General features: G+C 39.7%; 1 protein-coding gene across 2 annotated transcripts; it reads left to right on the top strand.

Moving 5' to 3' along the window:
* Positions 1-1044: 1044 nt before the first annotated feature.
* Positions 1045-27778, top strand: cnksr1 (connector enhancer of kinase suppressor of Ras 1). Of its 2 annotated transcripts, XM_040138179.1 has the most exons (22): positions 1045-1128; positions 1217-1425; positions 2727-2884; positions 5142-5344; positions 5794-5869; positions 13132-13173; positions 13325-13444; positions 16785-16844; positions 18112-18180; positions 18416-18544; positions 19836-19939; positions 21489-21634; positions 22445-22587; positions 22709-22742; positions 23346-23521; positions 23887-23960; positions 24421-24492; positions 24937-25007; positions 25318-25379; positions 25479-25569; positions 25911-26092; positions 26580-27778. In XM_040138179.1, exons 2-22 carry the CDS (start codon positions 1374-1376, stop codon positions 27018-27020), a joined length of 2505 nt encoding a protein of 834 aa, XP_039994113.1. In that variant the 5' UTR covers positions 1045-1128; positions 1217-1373; the 3' UTR covers positions 27021-27778. The 2 variants fall into 2 exon arrangements, with proteins under 2 accessions (XP_039994113.1, XP_039994115.1); XM_040138181.1 differs by lacking the exons at positions 1045-1128; positions 1217-1425; positions 2727-2884; positions 5142-5344; positions 5794-5869 and adding an exon at positions 8379-8468.
* Positions 27779-27886: the final 108 nt, after the last annotated feature.

Genomic DNA, 27886 nt, shown 5'->3' with positions numbered 1-27886 from the left:
TGGCAAGAAGCGTATACATCACACGCACGGGGACACAGTGCCATTTCGCCTGCTGACACATGAATCCCAGTTTTCCCTTTCCTCTGCCTCTTTCTCTTGGTTCAAATAGAATAACAGCAGGGGGTGCCAGATATCAGGGGGCAGCTCTTTCATGACTGTAGCCCACTCATCAGACGTTACCCTTTCCTTCTGGGGCAGCATTTAACAGCAGACTGGTTGCGAACTGTACAATATGAGACTCTAAAAAACCGGTTATGATAATAAGGGCTGATGGAGAATAAATAGCAATGAATTATACAGAAGCACTGTTTTAGGCTTTTAATTCCCCAAGAGACTATATACCTCCCCCCATGAATCACCACAAAATATAATATTACACATTAATAGTATCCCTGCTTTTCTTTTAAGTCAAAAACTCTATGTTCCTCCAGTAGGATCTATCAGATATATATTACTGACACTGTAAATAACTCAGCAGGCAGAAATGTTCTCCTACTGTAAAAATATCGAGCGTTAATAAAATATTGATAAAGTTTAGGCAATGTTGTCTTAGCCCAGAAGTCGACGCGGCTCAAAGGATAAAATAGGAAACATTTCCGGAAAATTCCTAGGAGTGCAGCCTAACCAGTGGACTTGGAAGAGAGGATTAGATGTGCTGGTCTGTTCGGGGAGGCCAAGTTATTTTTTCCTTTAAACCTTGTGACTACTCATGAACTGTGAGGGATAAGATGCAAAGCTGCAGCAGCGGTGTGTGCATTCTTTGTATTTTTGTGTCGGGGATCCCAACTCTGTTTCAAAAAGCAGAGTGTCTTTTATTTCCCTATAAATAGGTTCTAGCTGCACTGTAATGCAACCAAATGCAACCTCAACACTCAGGGATCACCAGAGGATTAAAGCAGGACCTTTCTGACACGGTCACAAAAGTAGGATTATTACAGGGTTATTTGTGCTGAATTGCATTACACTGCACTGATATTGTTGTTATTGAGTGATCACCAGAGGCCCTGAGCCTTTTTTTTTTTTTTTTGGTCTTCGTGCGGATGACGTGATTGGGCATGAAAGCAAAACTATGGGACGTTATGAAGCCTTAAAGCTGCAGCACCTTTCGCGCACCATCTCCTCCTCCAGGTAAGGAAGGGCTCTAGGGGGTGGGTGGGAGGGAGGGAGGGGTCTCTGCACCCTGGCCGAAGCCTGACGGTTTCGCATTGGCTGACAGCAGGGGGACTCTTACCTGTACCTGCGGGAAGGAGTGCCACTCGTCATCGTCCGACTCCAAATCAGGATCAACTTTTCCTTCTTCCAGCAGCCCGGAGAGGTAGAAGTCGGCCAGGGCGGCTGGAAACTGAACCAGCGACTGCAGCAGGACTCCGAGCATGGAGCCGATAACGTCTTGGAGCGAGGAGAGAGTCAGCGAGTGGCTCCAAGGTGAGGAACATATCTGGCTCCCTTTCTTTTTTTTTCCCCTTTTTTCTTTTTTTTATGTCACGCCTTGATCGCCTCACGGGTACTTTGGCTCGGACGGCCAGGTCCGAAATAGAAGCGCCACACAAATCCTCTTGGAAGTGAAAGGTGGAGGTGGAATGAGGAAGTGGCCTGTGCTGAGGGAGAAGCCACAACAGTCTTGTCCCTATCAGCGTCAGCCACCGAGGTAGTACCATCGGAGACAGTGACCATGGCTGTCTTGTTTTCCACTTCTAGGACCTGTTTGACCAATGTCCTCTCTCGCCCAAAGACTCATTTACAGAAAAGAAACTGTTCATCGTACTGTAAAGTACATGGATTAATACATTCTAATGCTGTTATATAAGGAAATTAACATTAGTATTAGAATATCGGCCCACAGTAAAAGTGCGCTATTACTAGTGTTGGAAAGTAACTAAGTACATTTACTCAAGTACTGTACTTAAATACAATTTTAGGTACTTGTACTTACTTCTGATTATTTCAATTTTACTTTACACCTCAGAGTGAAGTAATGCACTTCTTATCCAATACATTTATTGAACAACAACTGTATAATTACTGGTTGCTTTTGCAGATCAAGATTTTACATACAAAACATGTAATCGGCGTGAAGTATGATGCCTTTCTACAGATGAAAGTATCAAACAGTGTATGAAATAGAATTACATAGCGAACAACATTGTAGTACCACTTACATATTAATTCATCAACAATAATGATCAAATTACATAATGATATACACTGACAGGGGTCATTCCGCATTGAGCACTTTTACTTTGATACCTTATGTACAGTTTGTATATTGTCAAAACTTTTACTTATGTTGTATTTTTAATGCAGCATTTCTATGGCACAAAGGAGAACATTTAAGGTGTAGTATTGCTATTTTTAGTGACGTAAATTATTTGAATACTTCTTCTACCTCTGGCTATAACATGAAAAAAACACATTTAAAACAATGTATAAGCCCATTTGTGATTTTATTTTGAAGCGGTTATAGTTACTAAGTCATTACTTCAAAAACTTACAAACTGAGTTTAATAACTATTTAGCAAGTAAATGATATAAATCCCTCGCGTTTCACAGACACATTTTTACTTATTTCAAGCCTAACTGCCCAACGTTTAACCTCTGTTATTCCATGTTCACTCTGCATGTCTCTGCCTTTACATGCACGTGTTTTTCTGACTATGTAAGGTTTCCATTTATACTTGTGCCTTGCACGTGATTGAAGTGTTTGTGTGTTTGTGTGCTGTGGCCAGGTCTGGACGCCCCCCTGCATCAGTACCCAGTCTCGGAGTGGCATTTGTCCGGTCTGGATCTGCTCCAGTTGACCTCTCAGGACCTGGAAAAGTTGGGAGTCCATAAGATCGGACACCAGGAGCTCGTACTGGAGGCCGTGGAGAAACTCTGCTCTCTGGTGAGCGAGAGAGCAGGATCACGTGTGTTTGTGTACAATAGGTGTCCATAGCAGTGCTCTTTGTATCCAAGGCTGCTTTGCCGTGCGTGTGCGGTGGAGGTGATGGGCGAGGGGAGGTGTGCTCTGGATATTTACGGAGCAGTCAGCTTCTTGTCTTGTTGTGGTGTTGTGTATGGTCTGATACTGGAGAACAGAGACGGATTTTTTTTTTCCCACCATTACACCGTTTTTAGATCCTGCTCTTGTTTGCACAGCAGAACCAGCAGCTGGTTGACAAATCCAGCCAGAATACACAGCAGTTGCTCTTATTGCCATACAAGTCCTGCTTCACTGAATCACTCAGACCCTTTGGCAACTTGCACCAAGTTTGAGTTCATAACTTCACTTTGCCCTGCACTTTTATATCAAAATTCCCCCTAGTCAAGCAAATCATAGTAAAATAGTTACTTCAACATCAAAGGACTAGTCATGCTTCAACTGCAACCAAAGCAGATTTAGAATACAAAAGCTTGAGCCTAATACTTTACATGCAAATTTCTGCAAGAGTTTGCAGTCAACTAAGAAAAACACTTCCGCCTCCCCTTTGATTTTTTTTTCTGCTGCCTAATTAATTTTCCTCTCCCTGTCCAATTTTGAGAGGGAGTTTTAGGACACTTAAATAGTTGTGTTGGAGTGTGTGGGGGGTGTCTGTGTGTTTCCAGAATGGCCTTTGTTTCATTGGAAGGACTATTTGAGCAGGACAGTACCAGGCAAGGTTCCAGCTCTGGTGGCGTAAAAGCCTGTGAACATCAGATTGAAGCTCAGGGTGCTTAAACTGCTTGTTGCTGAATTACTGAAATAACTGTAGTATTGATTGAAACAGTCACTACAGCATTAACAGTTCAACCCAAAGTCTGAATAAGTGTGTAAATACGTTTGTGAATAAAGCTTAACATAAGTTCACTTGTGAGAATTTGTTTGATATAAAACAAGATTAGAACCCATACACAAACTCACAGTGTATAATTTTACCTTAACTGCTGTGTGTATGTGTGTTTATGCATGTGTCCTCCCTCTCTGTCCTGATGCTCCATGAAGTGCTAACACAGTGCTCATTCATAAAATCAAACATCAGACGCTCACATGAAACAGACCAAACACATTCAATTACACAGTTACATAATTAACAACTGCAGGTTTGAAAAGGCCATGAAAAATTCATGGCCACTTGTTGACGGAGGATTGTCCTGGCTGGTCCACGTGAAACAACAAAGCACTATCAGTCCAAACCTCTCGACCAAAGATGAGCGGGTCACGACAATAACCTGCTCCTCAGCGGCTGTGAAGAGTTACGTCTCACACCAGTGGGCCGAAAACTGTGGCACATGACAGAGACACGGGACATGAGAACTTCTGTCTTTATAAAGGACCTTTAAAGTTATCTTAATCCTTCGCAAAAAGTTTGATTTGTTAGCTGTGAGCGTATCAAGTTTGCGGTGCCTTTGATTATTGTTGCGATTTGGGAGATTATCTAATACATAAAATATAGTCTGTATAGTTTAGTCTTCCCTTATTGAGATAAATGGAATTGACAAAGTGTTAAAACCACTCCTCAATGTAAAACTTCTGCCTCCAATTTGACTATAAAGTTCTCTTTTAAAACGCTTTAAACAAAAACTGAGCATTATATCTTTCAGCAAGGGAGGATTTATTGCAGGACTGTTGTATTCGACTACATTAGTTTTTAGCTAGGTGTACCTAATACCTAACACTATACTAAAGTGACAATTGAGTGTAGATCAGGAGAAGAGATGCTGCTTCCATTCTTAAAAATTTGTTTTGACAATGAGTAGATTTTTTAATGTTGCTCGATATTGAGCTAAAAATTTGCATTATGCTGCCATGATAGGGTTGGTTGGATCAGCCAAAAACACATGACTGCATGTTTTTTTCTTCAGAAAGAGAAACAAAAAACCAAAATATATGTATCAATTTCATGATATAAAATTAATTATACTGTGATAGAGGACTTCATCCATATTGTACCTACCTCCTCCCTCTATGTCATGAGACATTGAAGTAGACGAATTCTTTGCCTATCAGCATTAGTAGTAAAGGCTCTATCCGTGAAGTGTTGAGGGACGGTACGTATGATGAGGGGAAGAAATGCATTAAACATAACAGATTGATTATGTTTAATAGCGCGAGAGTCTTCCAGGAGCGGAATAGTCCTTTAACCACTTGCACGTGTGTGTTTTGATGTGTGCGCACCCTCCAGACATATGGTATAGGTGGAGATAACCTGCGTGGTCTGACAGAGAAGCTGCGTGCCGTTGCCCACACCCTCCAGATGGGCATCCAGGGCCGCTGGCGCCTCAACAGCTACGATGGACGGAGCACTACCAAGCTGCCTGCTGGAGTTCTGCAGGTTGTAGTGGAGCTCATCATCTCTGCCAAAGGACTCTTCTCTCTGCTCAACAGGTTTGTAAAGAGGGGGATATCTAACTATTATATACAGTACTTGAAATCCTATTTCATTCTGCAGTTATTGTTTACTCAGAAATGTTCTCTGCTGTGTGTTACAAAAACAGTTCTGGCTGTAGTTTTTGTTGCTGTAGGTTTTATGTAAAAAAGAAGGCTGTGGGCTAACGTCATTTAGAGGGGTAACCTTTACTGTGTATGGGAATATTTTGGTGTACACACCGACCTGCTGTTTACGTGTTGTCCCTTGTTAAGAAAGGTGATACTTGCTCCATACAAGTCCGTTCTGTTTGCTGTCTTTCATTTTCTTTTTTTTGTGACTTTTCTAATTTGTCTTTGTCCACTTTAAGTACCTGTGTGAAATTAAATCGATGTACATCTAACTGCTCGCAGTAAATCCTTCCAGTCTCCATCCAGGCTTATTTGAAATCTAATCCCACTCTTTCCAGGTACCAGTTTTTCCAGCTCACCGCCACCAAGAACATATTCAGCTACTGCGGAGAGCTGGGAGAAACTGTCCACAAGGTTGGTCCACTTATGGCTTTAAGCTATTAAGTACATAAATCTCTTGTATGTCTCTCCAGCTGTTGATTTTATTGTCGTCTATTGTCTGCCTTTTGCAGCTAAATTTTAAAAAAAATCTCTCTTATGCAATCTGTATGGCTATGTGTTGGTTTAGTACATTTTTACTACACATTTACTGCATCTTAAGAGAAACCACACATGAGTAAACCATGTTTCTAGTGTCATTGTCATGCACATTGAGTTACCAAAGAGGAACTACAACCTGTTGGGCGATCGGCTATTTATTTTTAAATCAACTACCTAAAATACAACAAGACAAAACAGAAACTCATACTGTTCAGCCTGAGTAATGCATTCTGTACCTCTACATTCCTGGCATATTTGAAGGTGGCAGTACCTTCAAGAAGATTATGGTTTGGATTTTGTTTGTTTCGACCCACTCATAATACTATGAAGTCTTTGAAAGAAAAGGGAGGAGAAGGAATATTCATAACTGGATGAATCTAAAGTGGATGAAAAGTTTTCACAGGTAGCAGAACAGACAGGCCTGGATATGTTGTAGTGCCTGGGGGAGGGAAGGGAAGGGCAAAGCGAGAAGCTAAGGGGGAAGGCACAGAAAGAAGGAGGAGACTGAGAGAGGGATTGTGCCGCGACTGTGAAATGACTTTTGCATCCTGGAGGAGTGTGTGTTACTGAACGCTCAGCAGAGAGCAACAGGCAGAGAGACCATTAACTCTGAAACGACACTGTAGTGACATTAGAGATAAGGAGGATGACAGGGGTTAAGAAGACAAAAAGAAGACTGAGCTAAAGAGACAGCAGGAGAATGAGGGATAATTAGAGAGAGGCAGTAAGAGGTGCAGGGAAGCTGTGGGTGAAAGAGGAGGCTCAGTATTGAGAGTAGTTTATATATAGCACTCCTTTAGTCAGATCTGGACACCTGCCTGACATGACAGGTACAGTTCTCACCTCTTTGATTGGATAATTCTCCACAAGGTGACACTGCTTTTGCTGCTTTTGCACTTTGCTTGACTTCTTAAAATGGCTAAAGCCATTTTTTTTCTTTTTTTTTTCTTTAAAGTGTTGATGATAATGTTAGAAATCATTCAAACATCGTTTGAGATACACTGTACTAGCCATTTGAGGATAGTCTGTACCAGATTTTGCTGTTTGACATGTTTAGCCATTCACAGGAGCTACAACAAAACTACGGGACTTTTGTGTGAGAAATAAGAGTCACGGTCTCTTTGTTGGTGTATACTAACAGTAACATTACTCTTACGGACTTAGAGGAACAGAGGGGAAGGAAGGAAGTATGGATTTCTGAGAGTGATTTAGCTTGTTGACTCTGATCGGATGTTTTTGCCATTACGAGGTAAATCAGATTTGGACTCGTCCACTGTTGGTTTCATTCATCGTCTGTGCCATAGATACGGAGGCAGAGCACTTAGTGGGTGACTACTGAGCTAAAACCTTCACTGCTTTTGTTGCTGGTCCCTCTCAGCGGTTGATCATCGTTTGGTAATGACTGGCTATTGTTTGCTCAATTCCTGTTTTTGAACTTTGTGCACAATTGTTTGTTTGTGCATGCAGGTGTTTTAAAGGTAAGATTTACTGTCAGTAAAAAAGTAGTTTTATATAAAGAGCATTTTGTCCAATTAGTTGGGGGATCATGTAAATTGGTTTTTGATGGGCTCACTTGTCGAAATGACATCAGTCACTGAAGTGAAAACAGTAGGATGGCTCATTTTTTGGACTTCCGCTGTTCTCAAATGTCACCCATTGAAGGAGTTTCCAAGGTTTAAATTACCACATAGTAACTAATTCCATTCACAAAATAGCATAAAACCTGCATAGTACGGGTTTTTGTTTTTGCAGGTGCTGTGTAGTTATTCATTAAAAATCATTGGCAAATGAGCTAAAAGGTCAGATTTGGACAGCTGTTTCACAGACAAGACAAAACAAGATATCCTCAGGCACGTGGGTTCAGACTTCGTCAACTGTCATCATAGTATTATCAACCTGCAGGTTGTGCAGAGGAAAATTCACACACACTTGTAGCATGTACTGTACAGCTGAGTCACATTACATAAGCTTGTGTGTGTCCCTATACCATAGCGATCACATCAACAGCTTTGCATTTAGCATAGCATTCATACAGGATTACACACTAGAGCCATTATGGCCAGTTTAAGTTAGCTCCCGGGTAATTGAGGCTGGTGTCAGCCCCACCCTGTGACAGCTGACGTGCTTGATTATGACGTCTTTTTCTGGAGAACTTCATTCACATAAGAAACAGCACATCCTTCACACCAAAGAAAGGGCTCTTATTTGCTGTTTGGCCGTGTGTGTTTGAGTGTTTGTGTGTTTCTTCTCGCACCCTGGGGGCAATCGAGATCAGTAGTCAGCTGGTGCTTTTGGGATCCCACGCTAGAGTTGTCAGGTCTGAGTTTCTAACTAGCACATGCTCAGTCTGCTTTGAACCAGCCGAGCAGTGAGCAAAGTTCAGGATAGAGACAGGCAGAGGGAAAGAGAGAAGAGTGTGTCAAGTATGAAGTTGGATTTGAGAGCGAAATGAATTAGGAGGTATTACATGAAGGTATGTGAGTTTAATGGTGATTACTAAAAAAAAGAAAAAAAACAGCTTTTCTGTTGCAAAATCTAACTTTTGAAATTGCCTTTGACATAAGGGAGATTACATGCTTCTGAGACCAATCACCACTTTTTTCTTTAAAGGGTGACATTTTGGTTATGTAACGTTTTTGTTTGACAAGTGAAGATATTATAATAGATATCCAAATATGGCAACAACACATGATCAACATGTTTACTGATTTTGAGCTGCCACTGGGTGACTTACTAAAAGAGCAGGACGGAGGAAATCATAAGAAGCTCAAATACAGACGGGACAGAGAAGGCATCACCCGTGTGAGCGGTCAGAAGTGAATGACTATAACTTTTATTATTTATGGGGCTGAAAAAGAGAGCACAAGAGAAATCCAAGGCTGAGTGGAGTGATAAAAGGCAAGAAAGACAACACGGAGAGAAAACGAAGAGGGAAAATTTAAGGAAAATTTGGATGGAAAGCTGAGGAGCAGGTGTAAAAGAGAGCTAACATAGTAACAGTATCTCTCCCAGTCTTTTTATAGCAAGTCTGACCTGGTGGCAAATAGAAAATATCTACTGGGAAAGTCCAAGTATATAAACAAACTAGCAGACACGATGGGGCTTGACTAGACAAGGCTTTTGATTGATAAGGCTTTGATATATTGCATTTTTATATTGAGTTGCAGACAACAAAAAACGGAAAAGAAATAAATCTGTTTAATTGTGCCTTTAATCAACAGTCTATGTTTGAACATGCATGTCAGTTTGTGTGTGTTATTGCATCTTTCCGTGTTATTTTCAGCCTTTTTGTGTATGTGTGTCCATACATCCTTGCTGCCTGCTTTTTTTTTCCCCAGAATGCTACGCCCACATTATAGCTATTCTTTGTTTCCTAGACAACTATAGAGAGAACAGCTTTCAGGCACAGAGCACTGCTGTAAAGTAAGCTCACTGCCTGATCAAGCTGCACACTGTGCTTCACACCACAACACAACACAAGACAGCTCAACCCAAGACCTTTCTTTTAATGAGGTGAAGTAAATGCATGTTACTTGACAGTGCAGCAGAATGCAGTGACATTAATACTTTTCATCTTTTTTGCATGGGATTGCCTAACATTTGTTGTTAGAGTCTACAATACTGTGATTGTGGCTAACCTGTAACTACCGCAGTTACAGCGAAGTGGAATAGAAGGTCAATCTTGAATGTCGGATCAATACTGTATTCTTCTTTTATTTTGTTTAGCCACAAAGCTAATAATCATAATGAAATTATTATTTCTATTTATATTGATACTTGTCCTTAAAAGGCCAGAGCTGCAGTTTTTTTCAATGTTTCAGCCCTATGACTTTGGACCCCTTGTTCTGGTTTAGTTGATTGAGAACATTAAGTGGTTCATCTCTACAGAAACACTGCACTGTTAGATAAACAGTTTATAAATCTTATGTTGAAAAACCTGAGGGGTTCCTGTAACAACAGTAGCAGTTGTTTCGAAGTTAAGTATTTTAATATTTTATTGAGAGCAAAATGAATAGAAGGGCATGCATGTGGAGCATGAACATGCTGGTGGTTGTTGGTTACTAAACATGTCTGTCCCACAGCTCCTATCCTCTCATCTCCTTTCCTCTTCCCTTGTCTCTCCCCCTCTCCTCTTCATGTACCTCTGCCTCAGCAATGAAATACTGTGACCGCTGCAAAGGCATCATACGCTTCATAAGTATCATCTGCTGCATATCTGCGTGTGTGTGTGTGTGTTTGTGCAAATACGGTGTAGCTGTAGTAATTTAAAATTGATGGGAACATAGTAACAGATATTTTTTAAATGAGCAATAGTGTATATTTTTGTACTAGATGTGTTTGGACACTCTTGGCTTTTATTAGATAAGCCATTTAATTAATTAAATTAATTATTTTAATTAATTAGAATAAGCCAGAAAGTGATGATGTGTGCATACATTTGTGTTTGTGAGAATACAGACATAATGGCTCTTTGTGTCTAAAAAGTCATCCTCACTGTGAAAGCAGTGAGAAGTGTTGGTCCGTGCTCTCAGTTTTCCCACCACACCCTACTGACATTACATCAGTTTCAGAGCAGAAGTGTACCTGTCGCCCACCTCACGCACATGAAGGTGTCATTTCCTGTTCTGGCAGAGTTAGAAAAGAAATGCAGAACAGGTTGCGGAGTTGTGCGGAAGTGTCCTGTGATATGCCTCTAAACACAACAGAAAACGGCGGTGTGGATGTTGTTTTATTTTCACCGCATGTCTTCAGAATCAAAAGCAGAACTGATAGTGTGTGGTAGGAGCTGGCATCGGATTTAAACCTCAGCATCTCTTAACACAACTGCCACTTACAATGTGGATCTGGATAAGTCATGAAAGAGTTTCTGTCCTGGGTTTTAACCCTTGTTTCAGCACTTAGCCACCTGCAAATGTGTAACGGTGAATCCTACTGTATCTACCTGACCCTGATAGTGTGACCTGGCTTTACAGCAGTTAAACCGGATTCATTTTTTTATGCCTAATTGGATTAGGTTTATCGTAACATTTACTTTGTCAGTCATTAAAAATTCTAAAAAATGTTTTTTAGCCACATTAGCGCCGAGGTTCTAGGGTTGGCGAAGCTGGTTTATCAGTCAGTCGGTTGCTCACTCCACCACTTTGGTCCAGACATGAAATATGTCAACAACTAATGGACGGATTGATGTGAAATTTTTTTACAGATGTCCATAGTCCTCATAGGATGAAGCCCACGGACCTTGATGATCTTCTGACTTTTCCTGCAGTTTTACTGGAAAAGAGTTAAATATGTCAACAAATAATGGATGGGTTAGTTGGTAAATTTGGTACAGCCATTCATTTTCCCCTCAGGGTCAAATGTATTAACTTTGGTGAAATTGTCAATTTGTCCAATACTTTGGTTTATGACCAAATGCCTGCAAAACTAATAACATTCCCATCAGCCTCATATACTTGGTGTTTAGCCCTAATTAGCAAATGTCAGCATGCTAACATTTAGCAAATAGTGAACATACCTGCTAACGATCAGCATGTTAACATTGTCATTGTGGCCATGTTAAAATGCTATTGTTAGCATTTAGCTCAACGCATCACTGTGACTACCTACAGCCTCACAGAGCCCTTAGCATCTATAGACTCTTAGTCTTGTTTTAAAACTCTTTCTTGTGATTGCCCTAAGTTTTTTGTGGTATTATCATGTGGGAAAAGTTTCTCTAAGCGGCTAAAGTTATTCATACATTTATTTTCAGATGCATTTACCCAGGGGCTGTTTTGCACTAATAATACTGTATGTTTTGGTTATGTTAGCAACATTCTCTCAGAGGCCTCATCTTCACACACAGCTCACCTCTGTATTTTATAATAATTTCTTTCTAACTGAATCTGTGTATTTCTTTCTAAGTCCAGCTTCTTGTGTAAGTTCTGTTTTAAATAACTATAACTAAATGGGTTTTTTTTGTTTGTTTGTTTATGCTGTGAATGAAGCCTAACTGACTAGCTAACTAACTAACTAACTAGCTAAAATAAAATTAGTCAGTTTAGCAAGCAGTAGTGTGCCATGGCAAGACTACTTTGCTCAAGTAGGGATCAGGATAAAGATCAGGATATCTGTAAGTGTTTATACCCAACATTTTGCAGTGCTGTCTCTAAGGTATCCGTACTCAAAACAAATCCCAGAGGGCAATATAGCAACACACACACACACACACGAAACAAAAACAAGCAGACAAGTTGAACTGACCGGCGATCATGACAGAAACCTCAGCTATTCCTACCCCTCCCTCCAGCCTTGTGTAACAGCCTTTAATTAGCCCAGAAATCCAACCGTGTTCACTGTTGATCCCTTGTTACATTTCCCAGGGATTCGTTTCCCCTTACAATCCTTTATGTAACTCATACATCATCAGGGATTGGAAATTAGTTTATAGGCAGTAATGGTATGTTGGTTTAGTCTATTCAATAAATATTCAATGCTGTGTAAACATCTACCCTCCTATCTTTTAACCTCTCATCTTCCTCCTTCATTCAAAGCCTCCCCCTCAACTCTCCAGCCTCCAGGCCAGCTCAGGTTCCTCATAGTAATGCCTATAGGAGCATTGTCAACACTTTCCTCCCAGGAACCAGAGATTAAGCAGTTTAGTTCCACTGTACTGATTCTACCAACTCGTAAATTGACCACTGACTTCCTGCATGTGTGTGTTTGTGTTGGATGCACACTTGCATTCACACACTGTACATAAAGTGTGTGCGCATGTGTGCTGAGGGGATTAGTGTGAATCCTTGGATTAGGTGGACTTCACACACCATTAGCCCTTCCCTGCTCTACCGCTAATTTTGTAGAATATTTTTCTGATGCTTTATGTATTTATTCATTTCTACAAGAGTACGGCGTTTCTAAAAGGCAGTTAAAATACCACTAGAGGTCTGGAATGATGCCTCTCCTGCCGCTGTATCCCTCTGGCCTTTCACTTCCTGGCTCAGGCTGTGAGGAGGAAATAGGACATGAGTTTTGAGTCAGATTGTCCCACTTCCACAAATCAATATCAGCATTACATGTCGTGGGCTGCTGTGGTGTCATTTTGGTATTCTGCTCTATGAAACTGGAACTCATGTCAAGTTGTTTCCCTCATCCAACAGGATACTACTGTCTATGAAAAGGAAAAAGACATCATCTCTGTAGTAAGTCTGCTGGTTTTACCTTTTATTTTGTCAAGGACTGAATAAGATGTTCTTGATAGTATGCCAAATAGATTTTCAAAGTATGTTTAAATAAATTGTAGTAAAAACCAACTTCTCCTCGGAGTAAATTTCGGTGTGTTTCAATCGCCAGTGCCGTCAGTTGGTGGCGTTGTGCGATGAGATCCTGAACTCCAGCCCTGAAGCGCTTCTTACCCACACTGCTCAGCTCGAGAGTGTTGACCTAGTGCCTGTGTCTCCTGGTGATCAGCTGGTAAACATCTCCTCTTGTTCTTTCTAACTCTGATCTTTTGCTATTATATGTAGAGCAAGTGAAAAATCTTCTGAGCAGATGCAAAATTCTATTTAGTACAGTAAAAGTCCCAACACTTTTACTATACTATATGGTATATTTTAGCATATACAGTAACTGTAACACAGATAAAAATGTAAAATGTATGTGAATTTAACTTTCTGATGTTTAAATCATTCAGAATTAGAAATCAGAGGTTTTCAAAATGGGGTCTGTCCTTGGGGGTCACAACCAAAAGAAAGATCTATTTTGTTTCTGTTCAATAACCTGTAAATAATCCATTTGATAATGTATAAGGATATAGTTGAAACAATTACTTGGTTAATCAATTAGTCAATCAACAGAGAAATAGCTGGCAAATATTTTGATCATCAATTGAATGTTTAAATCATTCTATTAATCTCAGCTTCTTTTCTTTGTCCAATATGATAATAAAAGTGAATATTTTTGGTTTTTGGAGTGTAAGTTGGACAAAACAAGCAATATAAAGACTTAATCTTAGCCTTTGGTAAATTTTGATGGACATTTTTCACTTTTGACTGACATTTTATAAATTGAATGTTTGATTGATTTTATCAAGAAAATATTATATGTAACTTATTAAGCAGTAATAAAAATAAGTGCTGTTTGCAGCCCTAATAAGAAGCACAGGAATTCTACGAAATGACCATTGTTTTCTACCTTTCTATTATCATCTCATGCCCACTATTTACAATTTTGATAGTTGCACTATTCAGGAAAGGTATTATTTTGAATTTAAAAATAAAAAGTTAATCCACTGTATGTGGTCTGCTGCCCTCTGAAACAATCCCCAATCAATAGATACACATAATGGTTGAGAAACATTTTATATTCAGTATTTATTCCATTCAGTGACTCCATCAACTCAGTTTAATATTTTTAAGCTCTTTCTCAAAAGTTCTGCCTCTTCTTTACTTCCCCTGGATGAGATTTCTTTTTCCATTTCATCTCATGTGTACAGCATCCTACCATCTCATTATTACCATAATTTTTAAAATTCTCTCCCCGCTCTATCACTTCACCAATTTCTTGACAATCAGCTCTCGCTCTGTGTCTCATTTTCTCTCGCTCTCTCTGTGATTTTTCAGTATTCATTTTCTGCCTTCTTCACTGCCCAGAGGTTTCCATCATCATTTGGTTCCACTCATCACTTCTTTCATCTAACTTAAGGTTCTCATTGTAACCACTTCTACTCTTTTTACTTCCTCAAAAATCCTTCTCTCACATCAAGTTGTTCATAAACAACTTTCTATTCTGTTATCTGCATCATTTAGTGTCATTTTAGTTTTCATTTGTAAAAAGCAAGCTTGCTCAATGCGTTTGTCCAATTTCCTTCCCCTTTGTGTACTCAGCCCATTAGGTAAAAACCTCTCTCGTTAGATGACAATAGCAGACCCTTTTGCTTGTGCTCACTCACTCAGTTGATTGTCCTTCCAAATCATCACCAGTGTGTTATCTTTACAGAAAATATGCACGTTTTATAGCCCCACTTCATCACCTCAGATGCTGTAGACAAGCACACATTTTGTTTGTGTCTGTGTGTTGCTGCAGGTGTGTAAGAGGAGTGGGTTTTAGCCAAAATGTTGGAAATAATTCTTGTTTAAAGGTTTTTACACTGGAACTGGATAATTTATAAAAATGCCCTTAATATCTAGCAACAAAACCTGATTATCCTCCATTGACAGAGAGAAACTGATTGGAGCGCATCACCAATAATGAGGGCTGCAGGCCAAAAGATTGAGAGTAAGCAGAACTAACGACAGAGGGGGAAATGAGAGGCAGGAAGAATTATAGTTCGCATACATTGAATGTACAAAACATGCTCTGCAGTTGTTCAATTCATGAAGTAAATGTGAATCTAAACTAACATTTTTCTCAAATTTAAATGTATTCCACAAAGGAGAGGGTGAAGATGAAGAGAAGAGAATTTTTTCAACAGTTCAGATGTGAATTGTATCTCAGACATGTCCGTAATGTTAGGACATGACCGACAAAAACAGTGACTCATCCTATATCCTTTCAAACATGACTCGTAAATGTCTTAGCTTAAAGCATAGGAAATTACGCTTTTTTATATTTTCATGATAGCATAAAAGCCCTATGTTTGGACTTGAGAGAAAAATATCTGGGTAGTTAGCATAGGTGATGAATAGCTTACTACATTATGTGGTTGTGAAGTTATCTCTGGGAATAGCAGTGCCTAATGTGTCATCATAATCCATAAACAAATATTATTATCATTGAAAAACTTTACTTTATAGCATTAATAAGGACTAACTAACATTTAGTAAATGGTTTTATAGCACATTATAATTTACCTGTACCCAGCTGAAATTTGTAGTTTTTTGTTAATGTACAGTATTTATCAACAATTATAACTTCTCCTATGAAAATATATTTTACATCATTACGATTGTATTTTACTTCATTGTTATTCATAATCTGTTTAGACACCAGCCTCCACATATGGCTTATATCTGATTACAGATACATTAGTACATACATAGTATTAATTTTAAACCATTTATTAAATGTATTGTATGTGCCGTATACGACCTATAAATGCTAAATGAGGGGTTTAAAGTAAAGTAATAAGTAAGTATTACCATCAAAGGCATCACATTCACATCACCAGCTGTCTGTTGTGTAGAACCACAGGGTCAGCTGTGTGTAAGATGCGGTAACATAATGAAATTTCCAGGTTTGAATTTGAATTTGATAGCTACAGATTTTGAAGTGATGTGGTATACAGTAATGCGTCATAGCCGTTGCCAATAAACCCCAGAAAATTTTGATATTTTCAGCAAATAAGTTGATAGAATAATATATGTATATGTATATATATATATATATATATATATATATATATATATATATATACACATATACATATATATCTTCTGTTGTTTTTATGAGTTGAAGGGAGGAACGGTTTCTTGGGCTCTGCTCTTTTCGGTTCAAAGTTGAAATCTCTCCATGTTTCTGTTGTCAGGGGATGTTTATTGATTATGTGATCAGGGCTGATCTGGGGTGTGATTAATTGGCTCTCCCCATTCCCATAAAGTGAAATAATCAATCAGGGCAGGCCGATGGGTAATTACAGGCTGAACCACTAATACATCTGGAGACAGACATCAGTATCTCCACTGACAGAGTAACGCACATCAAGGTGAATCATTTTGACTCAGTGATGTGACGTTCTTTATGGCAAAGCTCCTGGTATATGTAGGTTTATCGGTCTGAAGTGTATATAACATCTTTCTGTTTCTCTTTCTCTCAGGGGATTGAGATTACGTCCACTGGCTGCAGTAACCACTACGTGACCGGAACTGCTGCTGAGGTCAGGCTCTCTCATTTACTTTCCTTCTCTCACTGTTGATTCACAAACCACACAGAGTTAAAAATCAGTGCCACCTCAGTGCCCTTAACCACCCCCCGGGGGAGAAAGGTGCGAAACCTCTGCTCCACTTGAACTCAAGACCAAAAGGTTAACTTCAGTTACAGTTTGTCTCTTTGCAAAAGCCCCTTGCAGGAAGTATATTTTCAGTTATGTAAAGCGAAAAATAAAAAGGGAGAATTATCAGTTTTCCTTTTTCTGGCTCTTTCTCAAAAATACTCCAAAATAAAACTCTCTTCTATGTTTGTGATATCAAAAATTTCATTCAGTGGTTGTTCTTGGTAGCAGGTGTATACAATGAGGTCTTTCTCTACTGTGAAGGCAGAAATCCCCTTAGAAGTACTTTCGTGTGACGTATTATTTTTAGTTGTTGGCTTATCTTTCTTTGCTTCACTGTTTTATAATTGAAACCAATCTGAGCCCTAGTGCTGCAGATACCTACTTGAGGCTGCTTGTTCCAAGTGCTGCAGACGGCATGTAAACAGTGTGTGTATTAGTTGCAGAGTTCATCTGCCATTTTCATATTTAGAATAAACATACTCATTGTAGTTGACTGTTAAACTTCGTAGAACCACAGGGGAAATCTAGTACATATGATTTATGACATTAAAAGTGGCGAATTACCTTAGTCTGTTGATTTTGTTAACTTTAGTTTAAAGTGATTTGGCTTTTAAGATGCATAAAAGCTTCTCGTGTAAAAATTCAAATCATCTCGTAGAAGCAGATGCATGACTTTTTTGAGAAAGCCAAAGAGGACTGAGCTCAGAGGACTTGGAAAATAAACATGTTAGTGTTGGGAGGATGGAGGAGTATTAATCAGCCAGAATAAGGAGGGCTTGTAAGATGATTGTGAGGGTAGCTCTCCTGTAAGAGAGAAAGAGGGAGAAGTTATTTTTCCATGATGTCAACAGTAAAGTAGCCTAGATCCTCCTGCTACTACAGTTGCATCACCACAGTTGACTGCTAATAAGAGACACGGTCACTGCCCACACACACACACACGCACGGACTATATGAATGTGGGCATGATCTTAGTACTGCTTCACGATACGGGCGAAAACACGGAGATTCGCACTATGCGAAAAAGAACAGAATTTCATTCCTAAAAAGATAAAGAAGAATATTACACCACAAGTTATTGTGCACCATATTTGACTGGGTTTTTTTTCTTTGGGATTCTTATTTGTGTTGTTTGTTTCTCCTTTTGCAGCCTTCGAATGATGTCTATGTGAACATCTTGGCTGGTGATGAAGTGATTCTAGTCAACAACCAGATAGTGGTGAGTGATACAGTATATAAAGTATGTGTACACAAGCCTGTATGTATTTTGGACCGCTTCATTTCAATGTGTATTTGTGATCCTGTCAGTCTTTTAGGCTTCATGACAGTATGAACCTTACATTGTCTCAGCTACAAAGTAACTTACACGGAGTTGTGTACATTTACTGTCCCTGCAATGTGTCTGAATCTGTAAGCTTCGTATTAGAATAATCACCTGTTTTGCTGTGTGTCAGGTGGGCTGGAGCAGAGCAAATCTTGTGAAGAAGCTGCGGGAGAATCCCAGTGGAGTGAATCTGGTCGTGAAGAAGATCCCTGGGTCAGTCCGACACAAAGACCTAGTCCAGCAGGCCTCCTCTACACAGGTCAGGGACCTTTTAAGTCTTTCTCCACTCACCTCATCACTCCACCAATTATATGAATATCATATAATGAAATGTGGAATGGATATATTAATGATCTCCAGAAGATGATGGTGACAAAGCTCTAAGAATAGCAGAATTATCACTATGATACTAGTTCCATTTAAAACTTTAAGTGATAATAAAATCTTTGGATTTAATGAACATTATAGCCATCAGGAATAACTTACAGAGTTTTAGGTAATGTTTTGTTAACCCTATGATTAAATCATTTGCTTTCTCATCCATGGTTCACACACATTATCTTCACCACCAACCTCACGGGGACTGAACAATGGGAAAAACTGGGCATATCATTACTAAATATCAGTTTTCAGAATTACTCATGATGGGGCCCCACAGAGACTGGAACATTTTTAGGACTGGCGTTTTCCTTGTGGCTTGTTTGCCTCACAAGCATCTGGAAATTTTTTTATGGTTGCATACATACAATTTTATTTATCTACCACTCCACTTCAGTTTAGGGTAATTGCATCCAGGGGAGAAACATCAAATCATCCTTCATAAACTGGATTGTTACATAGTTTATGTCAGGGGTACCTGAACCGTCTCTGTCATGAGAATCCTCTTTTCGATTTCCTTGGGATCCGTTTCCAAAAACACTTACACGCTTTCAGTAGTCACCATGCCGACCGTTGTTTGTCTTTGAACGACACACTAAATTATACACTGCATCTGAAGGCACATACACACACACACACCCATGTGACCGTTACCATGTTAATCTCAGATCTAGCTGGTGGCGCCTGGTGTGAGAACACACATAAGGAGATGTATAACAACTGTGTGTATCAACTCCTTATTGACCTCACAAGATGCTCTGCTTTTAGCAAGAGTTTCACAGACTAGTCATATTTCTTTTATGTGTGTTTGTGTGTGTGTGTGTGTGTGTGTGTGTGTGTGTGTGTGTGTGTGTGTGTGTGTGTGTGTGTGTGTGTGTGTGTGTGTGTGTGTGTGTGTGTGTGTGTGTCTGTGTCTGTGTGTGGGTGCGTGCACGTGTGTGCTCATCTTCTGAGCCACTGATTGCATGGATGGAGACCTGAGGAGAAGGCACCATTAAAGTCCACATGACATCTGCCTCCTCCTTATCCCTCCACTAAGCCCCAAGTACACGCAAACACACAGACAAACACACACGCACGCATACACACACACACACAAACACACACACACACAGAGTTGCACTCTGTGCGTGCACGCTCACATGCTTGCATTTCTGCTGATTTCTTATCAGAAAGAGGAAGAAGAGAAAGACGAGGGGTCAGAGGACGAGGAGGAGAATCCGAGGCACTCCATATTTGAGAGGGTAGCAGCTTCTGTCAGGTCCCTGTCTTTTAGGTGAGAGGATAAATGAGCTTTTCCGCTACTAATTAGCTGTTCTGTTTAATAATTCTGGGTATATTAGGTTATTGTGGGCAATAGTGGATTTTAAAATGGTTTTTGCATCAATGTGATAAAGTTTTCTGATTTGTCAGCTATTTATTTCAGTTGATTTGCCAAAAACAGAAACTACCACCTGGGTTATTTTATCCATAGACAGTTTCTCAATTGATTTTTCTAGAATATTTACTCTATAGCCAGACATATCAATATAATAATATATAATTAGATATACAGTGGTAGAGGGTTACTGATTTTCCCTTTTATAGATAGCAACAAAAATATGTGTGTACAGTGTGTACTAAAGTGTGTAAATTAAAGGTACCTGGAGGAATTTTTGACCACTATCAGTGCTATCGAGCAATGTTTTTATGAGTGGGTCCCTGTTTTGTTTCTGTCTTGTGCACGTGCATATGGTTGACATTATACATATTCCTGCCAGTGGTTTCATTCTATTCCACTGACCACCAAGTGTAGTAATACACAGAGATAACTTAATAATATAATGAATGTAAAATAAACCTTTGTTAAGGTACCTTTAATTGTAAAACTGCATACATAATCCGAATATGCAAAATCAAAAGCTATAGGTCAGAAGCAAATTGGGTCTCTCATCACAAATACATTCGGTCCTGACTATGAAATTAAGTATTTTGAGTTCGTGAATAACCAGTAAAATGATCTGTGATCTGCGGGAATTTGGAATTTTCAGCAAGTCTGTTTGGAAGCATAATAAAATCTCAGTATGCAGACAGAAGGGGTTGGACATAAATTTGGTTTACTAAACTACCAGAGATTTACTCAAGAGAGCTGAAGCTCCCATGAACCCTTTTGACCTTGTTATTCTGCCAGGAACTGGTAGGTTTGTGATGAGGTCACAACGCAAATACCATAGATTCCACCACACACACCCACAACCCACATCTGACTGGAAAAGAGAGAAAAGAAAGAGATGACGAGAAAGATGAATAGATGAGGGAGGTCTGGAGAGATGAAGAAAGACATAAACCAGGGGAACTAGAAAAGAAAAATAGGAGAAGGGAGGAAAAAGTGATGGACAGGCAGAAAGACACAGTGAAAGCTGATGGAGAGCAGGCGTAGTCAGACAAATGAGGGAGTAGGCTGGGATGGTGCATTAAGGCTGTAAATAATCCTGTCACATCCTGATACACTACAACTCGAGTCCAAGGAAAAAAATAAGCAAAAACTTTAGACTGCTGGCATATAGAGTCGTATTTCATTCCTTTAAGTTATACTACAGGTCATTTATACCATTTATCTTATTTTTGACCTGCTAACCACAGGTTTGACTTCTTACCAATAAGTTAGGAACATCTATTATTTTGTCAAACACACCCCCATGTTTTCTGTTATTTATTTTTGCATGCTTTTTGATTGCTGATTCTAAAACCTCAGATGTTGTAGCCTCTTGATAGCACCTGAATGCACCATCAGTGAGTTGTTTCGGTTGGCGTTGTGATCAGTTTCGCTTTTTTCCATTCCACAGGAAAGCTATTCACGGGCCAGAGGTACAACAGCGGCCTGTGGGACAGGAGGACTCAGTGTTGTCCTGTGAAAAAGAGCTGGATGGGAGTCTGATGCTCACTTCACATCAAAACCAACAAGGGGGGTTGTCACCACTGTCAGCCCCAGGTAAGAAATGTACTCTAGAGGAAATCCAGGCCTTTTGCAAGATGTTTTCTTCCCTCAAAAGTCCTCAATATGTTTCAGCTGTTAAAGCAGGATATTGGCTAGAACATAGAGGGTTCAGCTAAAAAGTGGTCTTTATTAAACAGATATGAAAGAATAACTTAACACTAAGCCTCCTAAATATATCTCTTGGAAAAAATGTTAAAAACGCTAAATAAGGTAATGAAGAAAATCCATGATACACTGTCCGCAGGTAAAAATAAAAATGCCACATTTACATTTGCTACTAAAAGGTAATTTGAAATAGATCTGTCCCACTGAGATGCTGCTGTGATCAGTGTAGACTGTGGTTGATACACCTGGGTCTGCTTTAATTATCTTTCTGTAGCCCATATAGTAAAGGAATTGTAGTTTTTTCAGCCTCAAATTGTGCACCCGATTCTCTTCTTTGAGCAATTTTTTCTGTATTACAAAAAATAGAATTTCCAAGGGCTGTTTAGGTGACAATCTTGGCTTTGATTGTACTGTAACATCAAAAGGATTTGAGACTCTGACCTGCCATGGATAAGATGCCGACAAATCGCAAAATACTCTCTTAATGTAAAACTAGTCGGAGTAATTGCCAGCTCGATGGATTTATTAGCATTTGTACCATTAACACCAGTGAGATTTATTGCTCACTGATGTCGACGGAGGAAAAGAGTAATTGATGTAGATCGCTGACTGCAGACACAGATTCAGTCTTGAATACTCATGGTGTTTTAAATAGTAATCGTGTTTCCATCACTTGACTGTCAACACACATTTTCTCAGGGGACTTTGAGGGTTTGGAGAGTTCAAGGCTCTCCCCAAGACTCAGAAGAGACCAGTCGCTGTCGCCCAGAAGTCATTCACCTCAAGGAGCCAACCAAGAAACAGCTAGCGTCAGTTCCTGCCCTGAAATGGTGGGGCACACGGTGAGAGGAAATGAATAACGCTCTCAGCCAGAAATTTGAATTTCGACCAGATCAGATTGATTGGGTTTGTTTTAAACTTCATTTGAAACACTGAATGAACTCTGTTGGATTCTCTTTTCAGGGGAATAAGGACATGAAAAAGAGTTGTACAAAAGGTAACATTTTTTGTTGTAAAAACATACAAGCATATAAGTAAAACGTCCAGCCAAAACCAAAGTCAAGCTGAATTCAGGATAGGGTTGACAAGAGTCTGGAACTCAAAAACTCAAAAAATGAAACTCAAAGAAAAGACCAGAGCAAACTTAGCTCCAATTTAAAGGCAAAATAGGGAAAAAAAATACTACTTTAGGAGTTTCTTTATGATTAACAGATTACTTTCCAAAATATAATAAGTGCTAGTAAGAAAAGAGACATGAATAAGCTACTGGTAAAAAAAAAAAAGTTTCTTTTGGTTATTGTATGTCTATCTTTTGGAAATGTGTAGATAGGCTTGAAAAAGTCAGAGTCAGAGTCAGGGTCCAGAATTGACCAAAAATCAAGATAGACCCAACTCAAAATAGGTATTAAAAATAAACTAAGTTCCCATCCTTCCATGGATCCTGAAACAATTAAGTCGCAAAGAGTATAGAATATATGCCAGACACATCATGAAAGTGCTATTGTGATGACATAAACACTCGTATCAAAACCAAGAACTAATACCTTGTTATGTTGCCACGCAAAAACTGAGATTACCCCTGGATGTCCTTTCCTCCCAGGAATGTCGACGGCTCTGAGTCGGCGTCGTGTGTCCTGCCGTGAGCTGGGTCGTCCCGACTGCGATGGCTGGCTGTGGAAGAAGAGGAAGGAGAGCAGTGTCTTCATCGCCCAGAAGTGGCAGCGCTTCTGGTTTGTCCTCAAGGGGCCCTCACTTTACTGGTACACCAGCCAACAGGTGGGCACATGGGAGTAAATTTGATTTTATCTCCTTAGAACCAAATGAATGAAGTAGTACCCTTGAAACATGATTTCAGTACTGTTGTTTTAGTATTTTGCTGTGTAAAACTTTAGTGTAGTATGTGTTTTAATATATTACTGGAAGTATTTTTAGACTTGACAGCTTATTAAAAGTTTGGAAGTAGTTTTGAACATATCATAAAAGATATTATCAGGCACTTAATTTATTCCAAAGACATTGTCTTCCATTTTGTTTTACTAGGAGTCATTTAATTAGATTTACTCTTGTTTTACTGTTCCTCTTTTCTTTAGTCAGTCTAACTTTGCTGAAATGTGTTTTTTCGTGTGGTTTTTTTCCTACAGGATGAGAAGGCAGAGGGTCTGGTCAATATATCCAGCTACAACATAGAGAGCGCCGGAGAGCACAAGAGAAAATAGTAAGGACGAACTCAAAGATGAATCATTTTAACAGGCTTTTTAACATTTTATCTAGTTATATGCAGGGCTTTGTAGTTTGTAGATTTTATGAAAGATATGGTGCTGAAATGAAAAACTATTTTCAACTTTTAGTTTGAAACAGAAGCTTCATTGTCCCTGTGCACAGCAGAAGATCTGTTCTGGGTTTATGCAACAGTTATATTTATGGAGCAGGAAACAAAACCATTTTCTCTGTTTTCAAAATTAACTGTTAAGGGAAAAGTGCATCTAGTATCTCATGAATTCCTGGAGTCCCATCACCATTAACAATGGATAAGGGGGAAGGAGACTTTCTTCTGTGTTGGTGCGCGTGCGCGCGTGTGTGTGTGTGTTCATGATTTATTTGTTTTAATTTCACTGTGACGAGTTTTTTGCACTCTGAGATCCACTTCATGTTTGTGACTCCCCTCTCTCCACCAGCGTGTTCAAAATGTGCCACCAGAGGTTTCAAAACTTCTTCTTCGCTGCTGACAATGTCAGCGACATGAGCAAGTACGTTCAGCCTGCCTCTCTTCTCTTCGTTTTTCTTTCTTTCTCTTTTTCAGGCCCAAGGCAGTGTAATGATTCAAATTTAGCCACCAAAACCTAAATTCCTACAGAAATAACAGATTGCAAAATGCATCTGTACAATAGTGGGCTAACGACTGTAAAGGAGGATCTAGTTTGTGTGGTTTTTGGGCTGCACTAGCTCCAATGTAATATCGTCATTCATTCATTTTATTGCAAACAGCGAGCACAGTAGAGGTGTTAAATCATACCCTAACAGTTGTTGGTCTGTACTGCCCCCTACAGTCTGCATTTTAGAACCCTGTGTCTGTGCTGCTCCAAGTAATGATCACATATGTTGAAAATAAAATGTATGGTAGCATAATTCCAAACGTTAGAGATGTATTAACATAATTGTCAATGTTGATTAAGTCATTTTGTTTTCTCCAGGTGGATTAACTGCTTGATTACATCCATACAGAAGCACAACAAGCTCCACAAAGGCCCCGATAGTGAGGAAGGTAGGTTGATCTGTTCGGACAAATAATCACTAAAACGTTTCACATCTGGACACCTCAGACTTATTTCATTGTCATAGATAATATTATATTTTTTAAGACTGCAGTCCTGTTAATCTACGGCTATGATTTCAGCAGACAGAGTCAAGTGTTGCTATGGTTACCAGCATTTTGATATGTGATTTTAACCAAGTCTTGTCAGCCATTTAAAAATGATCAGAAGAGCTGAGTATATTACACATGCATTGTTAATACACTGGCGCATACTGTACTGTAGTATCATTATTTAACACCTGTCTACACTTGTGACCAGAATGTTACAGTGAGACGGAATCAGAAAGCGAGAGATCTCCTTCACCCCGCAGAAGAAACAAGGTCAGTTCGAGGGTTACACATTCATAACCGTGCGCGCGCACACACACACACCATTCAGAGTATCATTCAGATCCTAAAGCTCTTCATTACGTCCTTCAGAAGGTGCAGTCCAACACTCTGCCTCGCCCCAAGGGGAAGACGAACAAGATGCCACTATTGAGTCCTCCGACAGGGGGCAGCAAAGGCACAGGTTTGTACTCTCTGGCTCAACTAGTGTCTTGTTTTCTCTGCTGCTTTTCTAGTTTTCTCCCTCAAAGAATAATTTCTTTAATCTGTGAAGATGGAGTCCCGTTGATAAATGTTTTGATAATTTGTGTCTTTGGAAAATCCTCTTCTCCATGACATGTTGTTTTCTTGACTACCCTGCAGATATTTGGTCCAATCACAGATTCATGTGTGTGAGGTTGTCAAAAATAATCCTACTGCCCTGTTTTGCATTTAATTCCATCTCTTTCTCCTGTCACTTTTGTGTCTCCACCTTTACTTGCGCTTACTTTACTTCCTTGCCTGTGTCGCCGTCCTTGTGAGAAGGCGCCCCAGAAGATGAGATGGGTAAGATTTTAAACAACATAAAGGAAGGCGGAGTTTCTCTCATCGGCCAAGAGCAGCCGTTTACACACGACCACTTCAGGAAGTCGTTCATTCGACGCAACAAGAACCCTATCATTAACGAGAAAGCGCACACGCTCCGGGCCCTGCAGAGCACTCTGAAGGTGAGGAGAAAAAGTCCATCGGCACATGGCTCAGGTTTTCATTTGCTGGCAAGACACAACATCAAATGACAATATACTGACACAGGACGACCACCTTCATTCAGTAATTATTGGACAAATCATGTATAATGACACATTCGCCAGTTAAAAATCACTCGGTTGGTGATACTCATTTGATCCATTCTTGAGTCATAAGATCGTATATATTTTTGCTTTTGACTGAAGTTTTAGGGACTGTCATGAAGTATGTGATCAGGCGTAGATCAGGGTACTTTCTCTTAATTTAAGAACATTCTGTATAGAAGTAGATGTAGTTGCTGTAGAAGTAGTTCACATGTGCAGTGGTCACACCTCTGTGGTATGTTTTTCATTTGATTAATCGACTCTGATTAATCAAATTAAACAGGGTTGTTGTTCTCAATCAGTCAAAATCAGACAAATTCATGTTTGAGTACGTCACTCACTGAAGCCCCCATTTGCTCTGCAGGCAAAAGAAGCAGAGTTGCAGCAAATCAACAAGATCCTGGAGGAGTCTAATCTGACAGCCTCAAGGTACCGCCAGTGGAAGGAGCAAAACGAGGAACTAGTTCAAGAAATTGAGAAACTGGCCGAACTCAAGGCCTCCAAAGGACGGGACAATGCAGCGGTGCAGGATGCGACTGCCGAGGAGGTTGCCTTGGAAACTGTCGCTAAGGAAACGGCCACCGCAGAGACGGAAGGCGCATACAGACTGAGCCTGAGCGACGGAGAGCAGTTAGTGGACGCAGAGCCGTCTGGCGCTCTCCTGGAGATCCCACAGGGTTCTCCGAGCACAGAGACCAGTCCAGTGTTAGATCTCTCTCTGGGGTCGCTGCAGGATTCAATAAACAAACAGCTGAGTGAGATGGCGGAGAGCGGAGAAGCTGCTGAGAACTACTTCTACATTTAAGACCACGCTGGAATAGTCACACCACTGGAGAATTGCTCTGTTTACAAAAGTCAGACAAATGGAAGATGCTTGTGAGAGAGGTGCATTTCACCGTGTCCTCTACTGACTTTCATCTGACAGGATTAGTTAAAAATTGCCACTAAATCAACGCGTTAATCTTGTATGTCAGTGAAATGTATCAGTGCACACTTGTTTGTCTTTTACTATTGGAAACTAATTTAACCCTGTACTTGCTCACAACAAATATGACGAGTTTACAACAGAGAAAAGAACAATTTGCCAAGTGTCGATCTGAGTTCAGTATGTATTTATGGGATTCTAAAGCTGTCTTGTTCTTCTTATGATAAAAAAATAAAAATCAAATAGAACTTTTCTTAGAATTCAACGAGAATCTGTAATATAAGTCATGCCTCTTGTAATGTGATATGTAAATACAGTTTTACTATAAATGCTCTATGTATTTGTTAATTACCTTAATAAAGGTACAGATTTGAAATATTTTGCACAGAAAATTTACTCCAGAAACACTGTTGTTGTAGCTCCTGGTATTTCAAGGTTATGTCCTTTTTTGAGCCCTCTTGTACGTGCACACCTGTGTATATGAACCATATGGCATGGCTGTATGACCGTTCTGGTTCAGTGTTCCTTATTGCCCAAGTCTGCCATGAATGCAGCAAAACAAGTGAAGATTCCTCAAGTGCTTAGATGTCTGATGTGACCCTTCTCCTTTTCACTGTAATCTTCAACAGCTTAATAAAAAGGGAGCGAGACGATCACTGAAATGTGTTGTGAAGTTACATCCTTTTTCTGTTTGTGTACAGCGTGTACATGTAAGTTAATTTGAGACAGAGAGAGCAGATTATAAA

This window comes from Xiphias gladius, chromosome 10 (genome assembly GCF_016859285.1).
Source record: "Xiphias gladius isolate SHS-SW01 ecotype Sanya breed wild chromosome 10, ASM1685928v1, whole genome shotgun sequence".
Lineage (NCBI taxonomy): Eukaryota > Metazoa > Chordata > Actinopteri > Istiophoriformes > Xiphiidae > Xiphias > Xiphias gladius.
Note: the sequence above shows the minus strand (reverse complement) of the source record. Positions and strands in the feature narration are given on the sequence as shown.

Bases quoted from the DNA above. Each gene is read 5' to 3' on its own strand.
- cnksr1 (XM_040138179.1), top strand. From the start codon at position 1,374: ATGGAGCCGATAACGTCTTGGAGCGAGGAGAGAGTCAGCGAGTGGCTC. The intron at 16,845-18,111 runs GTCAGGCTCTCT...CTCCTTTTGCAG, and splicing joins TGACCGGAACTGCTGCTGAG to CCTTCGAATGATGTCTATGT. The intron at 22,588-22,708 runs GTGAGAGGAAAT...TTCTCTTTTCAG, and splicing joins CTGAAATGGTGGGGCACACG to GGGAATAAGGACATGAAAAA.